Source organism: Oncorhynchus clarkii, chromosome 14, assembly GCF_045791955.1.
Source record: "Oncorhynchus clarkii lewisi isolate Uvic-CL-2024 chromosome 14, UVic_Ocla_1.0, whole genome shotgun sequence".
NCBI lineage: Eukaryota > Metazoa > Chordata > Actinopteri > Salmoniformes > Salmonidae > Oncorhynchus > Oncorhynchus clarkii.
In genome coordinates, this window is record NC_092160.1 from 14,720,648 (window position 1) to 14,734,028 (window position 13,381).

General features: G+C 38.7%; 1 protein-coding gene across 1 annotated transcript; it reads left to right on the plus strand.

Annotated features, from left to right (window-relative positions):
- The first annotated feature begins 4,141 nt into the window (after positions 1–4,141).
- LOC139365996 (T-cell leukemia homeobox protein 3-like) lies at positions 4,142–13,381 on the plus strand. The gene is made up of 4 exons (XM_071103068.1): positions 4,142–4,607; positions 10,068–10,286; positions 10,732–10,969; positions 13,165–13,381. The coding sequence occupies exons 1-4, from the start codon at positions 4,142–4,144 to the stop codon at positions 13,379–13,381; spliced, it is 1,140 nt and encodes a 379-aa protein (XP_070959169.1).

Genomic DNA, 13,381 nt, shown 5'->3' on the forward strand with positions numbered 1-13,381 from the left:
GGATGACATGCAGGCTCATCAGCGTAATGCACGACATCCTCGAGTGGAGAGCTTTGGAACAGACGCACCAAATAGAGCGAGCCTGCCTGAGTGACAGGAGTCAATGCAGGCGCTTTTCTTCAATTTTCCTTCGCCATAACAAAGCTAAACAACATCATATTCTCTATTTTCTTGTGATTATCGAAAATAAAGGCTATAAGAATAGACGTAACAGCAAAGTGATAATAATAACAATATAACAACATAATTATTGAGTGATAGGCTATATACATTATTATTATCAGGCTATTATTATTATACAGTCTGTGCAGGCTGTTATTGGCCTATTATTATGTTAATAGAACCTAAAGATAAACCTTTGTACTAATTATGAATATGTTGTCTGCTTTATGATGATTATTACAAATGCAATGAGTCAAGGTATGAATAACCAATATCATAGAATATAGACTTAATATACAGCATCAGCAGCCATCGGTGACTGGTGCACAGCACATAATATATACCTTTAGCTTAAAACGAGTAGACAAGTAAGTGCCTGTGCCCTTACAATGATCACAAAGCCTGTTTTTGTTCCAATTTGACGATTTTTTTTCACAATATTGTTTTATTGCCCTTTACTGCAGCATTTACATCATAATTTGACATTTTCTTAGAGGACTGACTTTCTATATGGCTCCTTTTTGTGCAAACTATCGCAGTTGTTTGCAAATCTCTTGAAGCCTTTTTCAGAAACGTTGCACACGCCAGAGGTTGGGGGGTCACTATAATATATCGGGGAACCAACTGTGACAAATTCCGTTTGTTTGTGCTTTGCTGGTACTTTATTACCCAGACGAGCAACACAGCCTGGAGATAACGATTCATCACCGGCTGCATGGAAGCCGCCATAGACATCGCCTCTGGGCAACCAGCTAAGGGCCTTCATATTGCCATTTGAGAAGGGGATTGCACGCAGAGAGCAGCTTGCGAAGGAGGAGGGCGGGGACGCACACACATTTGAGGGAGAGGTTGATTAAATTGGTTTAAATCTTAATATGATGCAATCCTTGTCCAAGTTTAACAGAAATATCAGTGATTTTTTTTCTGAAGGCAAATGCTTCATTCACAGTTTCACGTGTTATTAATGTACCTTAATTCACTTACGGTTTAGGCCTATTGTTTATATATCTTGCTCAAAAATGTTGGCTTTGAGTTTTATTCGAATTTTTCGAAACTGTCATTGTTTGGTCTTATTTGTGGATTATTCGATTGTGTTAGAAAATACAGGTTTAACTATGTTTTGCCTGCATGATTAGTTTCATTTCAGTATGAGCTGGTAATGAACGTAATGAAATGAAACACAAGTTAGGTAGGCTCACGTTGTCAGGTTCAATAACGAGAGAGCTTCTTAGGTTCAAAATAATTAGAACATATGAGAAACTAGACATAATTAAAGGCTATATTATGTTGCCTCATTCGAATGTGTTTTGTATTTAACAGGGCTGTGTTTACACAAGTAGCCTTATTCCAGCGTTTCCCAAACTCGGTCCCCGAGACCCCAAGGTGTGCACGCCCCCCCCTACAGAGCTGATTCAAATAATCACCTTATCATCAAGCTTTGATTATTTGAATCAGCTGTGTAGTGCTAGGACAAAAACCAAATTTTTGTTTGGTAACCAGAATTAGGCTGCCTGTGTAAACGCAGCCTTCATTAGTGACTATAACTCGCTGGACTATAGATAAGAAACTGGACCGTCAATGAACACCGTTAGGCTCTTTGAAAGATCATTTAATTGAAGTCAATAACAGGGCAAAGAAATGATGCAGTTATGAATGCTTTTCACATACTCTTCTCAATGAGTCCCTCCTCGATAATAAACGCGTCCAGGAGGGTAGAATGTAACAGATGAATCTATAATTGAGATAAGTCAATCAGACTACAGTGTTCTGTTACAATACATATGAGCCAAGACTACATCAATTATTGGCATGATCAATTAGCCTATAAGGCAATGACGTGTCCCATTCCTATACAATAAGCCTATTTTAGTCAATCAAAATCGTTGTCAAGGTTTATCATAGACCTGCATTACGCTCATTCCGCTAATTCACACTATGCTGCATGTGGGTAGATTTAACTGTCGCGGGGTAAAATGCCACCTTACTATGCTCGCGCAGATTCAGCGAGACATCCTCCTTTTGCTCTCGAGGTTTCATTGTGAAGAACGAAAGAGAGAGCCTCTCCAATAACCATTATGTCACCAATTGGATATGTTGTGTGATACATCATGGACGTTTTACACATTAATTTAGCCATAATGACGCATCCATCGCCCACATGTCCAGTGGCATAGCCTGTCGTCGCCAAGGTGATATCAACAGTTAGGCAGTTTAACAGCAATATCGTTCAATTTTACGCGCTTCCAATGATGGCTCTCCAAAATATTCGTCCCCTCTTTATTTTATTCGATCACATTTAAAAACAAACAAAGGTTTACACTACCCCCATTATTGTCGCTTCACGTGTCATCGTCCATTATTAATATAGCTTTAAATTCATACAATTGATTTTTATGATTCCCTTTAGCCAGTTTGAGCAGTTGAGAAATATCTTCATTCGCACGGAAGCTGAAATAAGTCCGTAATAAAACGATCATATAATCAATTCGTTTTCCCGGTGTTGCAGTTTTATTATGAGTCATTTTTCATGTTTATTAAATTTAGACTGGGCAATCCGTCCTCTTGCTTCAGGCAGAGAAAGGTTAAATCATTTGTGCCAATCAACACTGTGTTTTGCATTATCAAAGGCAAGCCAGTATTCTATAATGGATCTTATTGGCATAATGTTGGCCTAATATCCATGCACTAGTCTATCTTCATTTATTTTATGAAACGTTCCATTGAATAGGCCTTATTGCGGGACCATGTTTATGTCTTTCTGAGTTGTTCATGCACAAGTGCAAGATTCCCAGTTTTCTGTCCGAGATATGTTTTTCTACTTGCATGACGCTGATGGAAGAAGACAACCTTGTCATAATCATGATTAAACAGCCTGCCCTATACTCCAACTTCCCACCTCACTAACGGCTGTCTTCTTGATGTACAGTGTTAATGGTGTGTAATAAGGCGATTTCCATAGGCCTAATGGTAAATTAGTTGAAATTCTGAGTTAGGCTATTTGACTGCTATCAGGCATACAATGAAAGGGCAATAAACAGGGATGTAAAATCCATAGTTACATAGCAATTAAACATAGTTCCATCATGCATGACAGTCCATATCTATTAGGCAGTTATTCATGTCATCTTTTTATAGTGGGATTAAGGTTGGTGATAGCCTACGTAGCCTAATTAAACACATTTATACATTTGATAGACTGTAATCTATATGTCATCTATATGTCATACAGCACAGAAAAACTTGGACTGCTACTGGAAATTGGCTGCGGGTTCTTTAAGAGAAGGGAGCAGGCTACAAAACAATGTCTAACTGGAAATGCGGGGGCCAATGGATGACCGAATGGCACGATTTAGGCAGAAGGGGTGTCTCAGCTGTTGAAATCACTTCAAGACGCACTGTAACAGAGCAATCTTTTCCAATTAATACTCATGTTTAGCACAGTTAACACTTCATTTTGCTGCATCTTTTGATACGAAGAGGTTGAGTCGCAAATGCCCTCTGCTTTTGGACATGTCGTAATAATAATGCCAGAACAGGGCACCAGTATCCTCTTCAAAGGAACTTGGGAATTTCTCAAATTGCGGATTTGGCTGTAAGTAGTCTGGTTAACTATTTTACATGACCAATAAGGCTATTAATCTATATCGATTACTGTGATATGTGCAAGCAAATATGTTAAAGGACATACTACAATGTGATGGATATGCATTTTAAGACTCCTAATCTATCCCGATGGATTATTAACATTGCATTTTAGCCTACTCCGTATCTATGTCTTCGGGACAGATAATGGCAACGCTTCGGTTGGTGTGGGTCGCGCACTGCTCAAGGAAGTATCTTTAGGCTAAAAAAAACCTGAACACAGACGTGGGTATCATTTATGCGCCTGATACTGCGACAACACGGAAAACAAATATAGAGCATACTTTAAAAAAAATCAACATATGAGTCGTTTTGAGACGCTAATATCAATACAGCAATGGAGAACACTGGGATTGAAGAGGTTAACCAGACACACCAGCAACACGAGCCCATCAGCTTTGGAATAGACCAGATACTGAACAGCACTGACCCGTCCAGCAGCTGCATGCTGCCCAACCGAACCAGCGACACGGATTACACGAACGTTTACACCAATGGCTATAACAGCGTCTATAACCCGGCCTGCTCCATGGCGGCTGGGCTCGCTGGTTCCTATAACGTGAATATGAACATGAATGTGAGCATGAACATGAACGTTAACGTAAACGGAGGGAACGCCGGTGGTGTTATCAGGGTACCAGCTCACAGACCCATGCCACCGAATCCGCCACCTCCTAGCCACCCGCCTTGCCTCGCGGCTTGCATCCCCTCAGTGACTTCAATGACAAGTATGGGAAATGCGGCCAACTTCACCTTCCCGTGGATGGAGAGCAGTAGAAGATTCGCAAAAGACAGACTCACTGGTAAGATTCACCCACATTTCTGAGCATTTATGTTTATTTAGACTACAATTCTGTCACAAAATGGGACTATTGCTTCATGGATTTCTCCATAGACATTAAATATTTTCCAGTGGAAAGGAGGTCCAAACTTAAATGGAATTCATAAAAAGGTCACCTTTAATTGTTGTTTGACAGTTTAACCCACATCCTTAAAAGTATGGCATATGCCTAGGATTTTGTTTTTAGCATCTTGACTTTTAAGAAGGCATGGTAGCCAATTTTGTGACAGACTCATTTATCAAACCATATCTACATCAAGTCCTGTCTATATCATATTAGTTCATTTAAAAGGCAAGTGAATACTTGCAGGTATTGTTAATAATTTATGTTATGTACATTTGTATAATTATATGGGTATAATGTCAACCGTTAAGATTGCGGCTTTCAATCCATATGCATGGAGGGGATAACGTTGATAAATTCCCTCGTCATCCTAATCAAATGAATAGGTCACCATACAAAATGGATGACATGATTTGAAGAGATGACTGTTTTTCCAAATGCAGAACACCTGATTTATTTCTGAATATAAAATGTACCATTCAACACCATCCAAGTGTGGTTTAATAATAGCAACATCAGTGTCAATAGGCTATAATAAAACATAATAGATGAACTGTTATGTCTGTGAGTATTGTTGTTGTTTATAGGCTATTATTATTGCTTATTGTAACAGTCTAATAACAATATAACAATTTACTATAATGAAAACAGCTAGAGTTATCATTATTACGTTTACTTTTTGAGGCATAGTAGCTCTGTCTAAGTCATTGCGGCAAATAGGCCTATAGCTTCGTCCAATAATAGGATCTAAATGTAACGATTCATTCTACGGCAAGTCATTGAGGATGCAGTCCTGCAGGTGGGCTACCTAAATAATTTTGTCTGGACTCTACTGGGCTATTTATAGGCCTATAGTTGTGTATACACCCAACTAAATAGAGAGAAGATAGCAACACCGTCACTATCAACACCTGACAAGCATGTTATTTTTGTTGTGTGTTTAGCATTCACGGGGTTATTTGATATTTCCCTTTCCGCGTTGAATATCATGCCAATAAATGCAAATCATCAACGCAATTCGTGTCCTAGGTCTATTGAATAAACGCTGTCTTGTTTTAATATAACTATCTTCAACACAGTGTTGAACAATTATCCAGTCTTACGTCCAGCCTAACTGACCCTTTGAAAGAAAACAAAAAAGGGAAAAGAATCGTGACAAATTCTTAACAAACTTTGAAGTATGACATCTAAACATTTAGCGTAGTTTATTTCGCCCATAAACCATTGAATTGACTTTGTATCTTCACCACTGGGCTGTCAAGGTAAATTGGATAATATTTCAAATGCTTTACGTAAAATTGTAAACGCTTCTATATCTCTATGACATTGGCAGGTGTAATTAATGATCTATATCATTTACAAAAAGAAGAAGAAGTAATCTAAGTATGGTGGCTGTGATTGTGAATATAGGACCTACTGTATAGGTCTGCAGGTCCGGAATCATTTGACCAACGTTTTTCTCGCGTTTTAGGATATTGGAAAAGTGGCAATTCCTCAAATATTAGGCCTAGCAAAAGCAAGACAGATCAAAATATGTTACGCTTATGTCATAATCCTTTTCACATAGGCTCGGGTGTTTTCGATTAGCCAATAGAAAAATGAACAACACTAAGGGTTGCATGGGCCATGATAGGCCTATTACAGCATAGGCCTACTGTTTCACATTTCATTTCATTTTAGTATTATAGAAAGGGCTAGTAGTAACTTAACTGCCGTGCAAATGAAAATTTAATTCGACGGGCTGGCAGTTCGATGGCCTGTATATTTTAGGCTACGATGACCATAACCTCACCCCCACGCGGCCGAGAAATTAGTTTTCCTGGCATGACGTCACCACCATGAAGATGGAAATGAAGACCATTATGTATTGGCTCGCATTAAATATTAACAATGATGTTCTTTCCTAATTAATTATTTAAACCAGAGAGCGATATGTCAACTGTAAAATATATTATGTAAATATGCTTATCAATTGTATTCATAGTCACAACGGGCCACTTGTTTCATTTGGTTTATCTTTGGTGTTGGTTATAGCCTCATCGTCAACCATCCACCAAGACATTCCTTTTAAGTGATCACTTTTTGTTATCATTGGTGATCACCATTTGAGACAAATGCCTATGCTTTGAGATTTATTGAAAGTGCTTTAAAGTAGGATATTACAGTGTAGCCATTTGTCAACATTGTTTGAGACATTTATTTTTTTAAATCCCACTCCCATCGATTTTCATTTGAGTTAATACTTTTTTATTGTAGCATAAGGGGCAAATTGTATTTCCACGTTTAAAAATAATAAACATTGTAAGAAATATGGTATAAAATGTAACTCTTAGTTGCTGGATGGACTTAGCTCAGCAGTCTGTTCGGTTGGCTTAACCTAAATTCATATCTGAAACCGTAAAGCGTTTCTTTGGATGCTTGAAATAGACCTCTCCTTTTTTAAATAATTCCCTCTCATATTGGATTGCAGCGCTGAATTTCACGCAAGTGTCAAAGCAAGTGAAACAGCGAACAGGCCTACGATTGGAGATGTGATATTCACAACAGACCGGACATACTGTATGTATCTGAACATATTGGAAGGCGCTGAAAGGGAATAACACATGTATCTATGTTGATTGACTTCTTGGCAGTTTTCAGGTTAATGAAGCAGAGAAGTGCATAAACTGATTTTTCCCATCAAGTCAATAAACAAAGTTGTTAATATGGCTCTAAGTTCTGGAGAAATGGGCATCTAGGATACTTCAAATCGAAATGTAGGCCCAGAGGTATTTTCATTTTTACAATATCTGCATGTATTGCCATAAAAACTGGTAAAATATTGTAAAATACCCACTATAATCTTAAAGTAAGGTAACTGTAATTTAATGAATGGCATCCATACCGGCAATAATCAATGTATTTTGAGAATTTAGCATTAGGACACTGATTAGTGTCTATAGCAAAAACATTATATAGCCTACCATAAAATACATTAATGCCATGTAATTACACAACCACTAACATATACTACTACCGTTGTATGTACAATGTATAATACGAAGTGATTACATTGTACCTGCTTGCTGTACCTTTGTAAGGTCCCATAATAGACATTGAGGTAAGATTATGCCTATACATCTCATTGCATTAATATAACAGTGCTTTATCTTTGTCAGAAATAATGATCTTCCCCGCAAATACATTTATTTAAAGATGGCGGCAGTAATGGTGGTGTTGATGGGGAAAGCTGGACAGATTTCTCGGGAAGTTGCTTCAATTCTCAGCCAGTGTTGCATGGGCAAGTGGCTCTGTTTTGTCTCATAGTGTAATAAATAGCAATATGTTCATGTTATATTTCAATATCTCCGTTAGAATCCTTTATATATATTTATTAGATTGCAACACAGGTAATATCCGCAGTGGGGAAGAGAGGCGCTGTCACAGAAATGTGTTATTAGGTATAAGTGGTTTTATTATGGGCCCATATTCTCTAAGGTAGAATATTTTTTTTTATAGCTTATGCTAAATCATATTACCCAGGCATCAGATGTTGTATTCTCCACCATTTCCGTCGTCATCCCTTAGAGCAAAATACATCAGAACAATTCCTGCAATGTGTTCTTGAAAATGTTCTATGCAACATTCAAGTGAAAATGAAATACAATTATTGAATGAAGTGAAATACATAACAAGATTTCTCTGGTTTGTGAAATTCAGCGACCTTGAGATTTTGAGGGAAATCTGGTCTACCACTCTCTCCATATTTGGTCTTGCCCAGTTATGGGAAATTACAGTATATCTTCAATGAATAACATTATTGTGGTAATTTTCTGTGCATGCATAAACATTCGGACAAGAACTTATTGATGTATTTTGTAATATGGGCTGATTATTAAACGCAATCACATCACATTATAACGACTATTACTGTAAAGAGGCTGAGGGCTAAATTGAACTAACTACCTTGTTCCATAAAGGGCTGCAGGTTTTGATGACAGACAGGTGTGTTCTGGGCTCTTGGCACACTGCTGCATTTAGTGGGATACTACCACACACTCGGTTCTTTATTTGGAAGCTGGTCATAAATAGGGACATCACAGACAAACTCAAATAAAAACCTATGGAATGATGTATTTTGTTCTACTGTGACATGAATCAGTCAATCATCATCCATAGGAATATTGTTACATTTCATATGGTTTAATTGTTTATTCAGAAAATCTTATGTCAGAATTCAAGTTAGGTTGAAGGTGCCCTTTAGCAAGTTTGACTGGGTGGCAGTCTGTTTGCGTGTTACTCTTCGGTTGCATGTGAACGTGCTTGTATGTGCCTGGTCCATTAGCTGGTCCACAGATGGCCTGAAATAGAAGTCTAATGTGGTATTATCTGTACCCAGACCTGCATGTTGAGCCTGGAGCAGACATGCTTACTCCAAATGTGTGACCTATTCATCTCTATCCTCAGGCAAAGAAGGGTTGGACCCTCTCTAGATTAAAAATACCTTTTCCAAAGTACTTGCAGTCAGTGTTTACAATTCAATTACAAATGTGCCCAATTTACATTTTGAAATATATATATTTTTGAATTATGTGTGAATCATTTGTTGTTTGCCGTTGATGTTTATAACCAATCAGAGAGGTTGAGAGTGATTTGAAATGATTGTTGAGTGCATTATGTGGCTTGTGTTTCATTAGTGTTTCATCTCATCTCCAAAGTGCCTCAGTGGAAAATGAATTTAGATTGTTCACACTGAATCCAGGTTACTACATTCTCAACACAGTAGCATTGGTCCCCCAGGGCACCTATGGAGATGTTTTATATGCAGTTTGGCTGCTGGTGAGCTCTCAGACAGAACTAGACCAATAAACATACTGTAAGACAACCAGGCAAACAGTTTGTGAGGAACAAGGAAGCCTGCTCCTGATTCCCTTCGACAGAAACGGCTGTTTTACATGTTATGGATGTAGATGGGTATAGGTTTTGAAAAGGGCTCTATATCCAAACATATTATATTACATTTGTGAATGTTCTGTTTACTCATGCCTGACACAATAGACAATATGGTATAAATATTTTACCATAACATTTTACTTTTCTTTAGGTATTACGTTTTAATGAGTAAAAAAGTAAACAAATGTAGCTTGTACAGATCACCTAAGTTACTATGTAGAACTGGATAGGTTAGATAGCCGACTGTAATGAACTGGCATCAAACCAAATGTGATACTTTTGGCCTAACCAATTAGCTGAAGGCACTTATTGTACTAAATGACAATCCCCATCTGAGATAAAAGCAATAAGAGGGTACTTCCTGAGTACCCCCACCTGCCCCTCACAGCTCCACATGGGTCCCTGACTGTGTCTCCCTTTCTTTAGCGGAGCAGGCAGAGGACAGACAAGCAGGAGACCCCAGTGGGAGGCCAGGAGCCCCCCAGGCCCTGCCAGGCCTCTGCCCTCTCCCCAAGGGGGACATCGGCAGGGTCCCTACCTGGAGCTCTATGGAGACATTAGCCAAACACTATTACCCTGAACTCGCTCACCTGCGAGACACTGGCCCACTTGCAGACTATCCCTTTCGAAAGGGTACTTGTCCAGGTGAGTCACTTCCCTGGTCTTCTTTAAAATGTGCCTTTCATCTTGGCCTGGTTGGTTTTCTCCTGGTTTCCATCAGGGATGTTAAAATACCAAAATGCTTAGGTCCATAGGACAAAACTCTGTGTACCGTTTGTACTATATGCATTAGATATGAGAAAAACATGAATATAGGACCTTTTTTTAACCTTGTAATCAATCATATTACAACGGGTAATAGCCAGTGATGAACCATTAAATGTTGGCTAATTCTTGGTAAAAAAAAAAGATACATGCTGGAATATTGAGTTGAATTAGGGAAGGACAACAAAATCCCCCATAAAATATACACAGGTGATCATGCATACTAAATCTATGGCAAAGGTATAATATGTCAGAGAAGGTTCTTGCTTGACCACAGTTTGTCTCTGAAAAATGAACATAGTCTCTCTCTCTCTCTCTCTCTCAGCAGCCCTTTCGCCCTTCTCCGTGACCCGGCGCATCGGCCACCCCTATCAGAACCGGACACCACCCAAGAGAAAAAAGCCCCGTACCTCATTCAGCCGAGTGCAGATCTGCGAGCTGGAGAAACGCTTTCACCGGCAGAAATACCTGGCATCAGCGGAGCGCGCCACCCTGGCCAAGGCCCTGAAGATGACGGACGCACAGGTCAAAACCTGGTTCCAGAACAGGAGGACAAAATGGAGGTAGGGGCCCATTACAGCAACACATCACAACAACACATTACAGCAACACATTACAGCAACCCATTACAGCAACAAACTTCTAGACGTTCTTCAACACTTTCAGTGGTAAAGCATTTTTAATGGTTTCTTTTATGACATTCATTATTTCAAGAAAGGAGATATTCTTTATCAAAACTGCTGTCCATTGTACTTGCTGCATTATGATTTAAGCATTATGATGCATTAGACTAAAGCATTATGATACATTAGACTGAAGCATTATGAGACATTAGACTGAAGCATTATGATGCATTAGACTGAAGCATTATGATACATTAGACTGAAGCATTATGATACATTAGACTGAAGCATTATGATACATTAGACTGAAGCATTATAATACATTAGACTGAAGTATTATGATACATTAGACTGAAGCATTATGATACATTAGACTGAAGCATTATGATACATTAGACTGAAGCATTATGATACATTAGACTGAAGCATTATGATACATTAGACTGAAGCATTATGATACATTAGACTGAAGCATTATGATACATTAGACTGAAGCATTATGATACATTAGACTGAAACATTATGATACATTAGACTGAAGCATTATGATACATTAGACTGAAGCATTATGATACATTAGACTGATGCGGGAAGTGACACAAAGTAACAACTGTGCATCCATTTAAATATGGTATGTGAATTGCTTTGCTTGTGGTGAGCAAACTTTGATGTGTTATATGAATATACTATATTCCTGTGGTTGATAATGTGCCTGGCCCATTTTTTTGTTGTGACAGTGAAACCTTTTTTTTGCTTAGCTTAGCTCCTACTTGTTTTTAGAGGCCAATTCCCTTGACCAAGCACAATTAGCCCTGTTCTTTAAAGGCTTTCTGGAAAGGTCTGTCCAAAGATGGCAGCGTAGCCTAGTGGTTAGAGTGTTGGACCAGTAACTGAAAGGTTGCAACATTGAATCCCTGAGCTGAGAAGGTACAAATCTGTTGTTCTACACCTGAACAAGGCAGTTAACCCACTGTTCCTAGGCCGTCATTGAAAATAGGAATTTGTTCTTAACTGACTTGCCTAGTTAAATAAAGGGAAAAAAAGCAATACTGACCCACTAGTCTGAATAGTTGAGTGCATTGTCCATGGCAAAAACTCTTCCCTTAATTCACTCAAACTGTTTTTTCATGGTCATATGAAATAAATGAGTGGACTATCAAATAATAATACCTTGCCTTTATTTAACCTTGATGTCAAACAAGGACCTAAAGGGAATGAATGTAGAAGTAGTTCCTGTTTATCTGAGTCATCTTGACTCATAGGCTCTGGCACACCTTGCATTAAAATGTGTCCTGTAATCCGATCTGGTGGACCTTTACCTGATATGGGAAAAGCTGGCACACGACACATTTTAATACCAGGTGTAAGAGTAAAGCCTGAGATCTTATTTCAATAGGTATTTGTATGCAAGGTGTCGACACAGGGCCATGTTTTCTATAGAAAACATCAAGATCTGTTTGAAGGACAATTAAATGTAATGGTACAGTTTGTATTTTAGTTGCATCTCTGTTGAATTCTGAAATTCAAAACACAGATGAAAAACAGAACGACTAGATGGCATATCATGAATAACCAGGGAATTGGCTAACTCACTTTCCTGATTTCTGAGCTAGTTTTGGTGTGATTTATGGTATTTCCCCATAGTGTGAAGATAGGATGTGCATGAAGGATGTATTTGTGGGACGGCTACGCTAGTAACAAGCATATGATCAAATGAACAGCAACGAAATCGGATTAAGATAATGTAGTTAGCAATAACGTGTGGCTAATGAAAGGAGGATGGTGTGTATGAAACAGCATTTTAGAGGTGTTTTTCTGACCCTGTTGCACATGCAGGCCTAACAATCACATGTAAATACATACAGTATAATATCCATGTGAGAATGACATACATCATTGTTTTCATGAAAATTAAATAATGGTAATCCAAAGGAAATAAGGGTCAAAAAGAATGAAGTAAAATAATCAGGTTATCTATTTTTTTTAACAATACATTATCACTTTGTCGTGGACTGAATACTTGTATTTCAGGAAGTATTTGGCTTTTTGCATTTGAAAGTAGTATTTATGGTGACATACTGTATGAATATTTAGGCACTGTTTTGAAATTGCCCTTTTCCCCACTGTGGAACCAGGAGACAGACAGCCGAGGAGCGCGAGGCAGAGAGACAGCAGGCCAACCGTCTGATGCTGCAGCTCCAACAGGAGGCCTTTCAGAAGACCCTGAGCCAGCCCCTGCAGCAGGACCCCCTCTGTCTGCACAACTCCTCCTTGTACGCCTTACAGAACCTACAGCCCTGGGCGGAGGACAACAAGGTGACCTCCGTCACCTCCCTGGCATCTGTGGTCTGA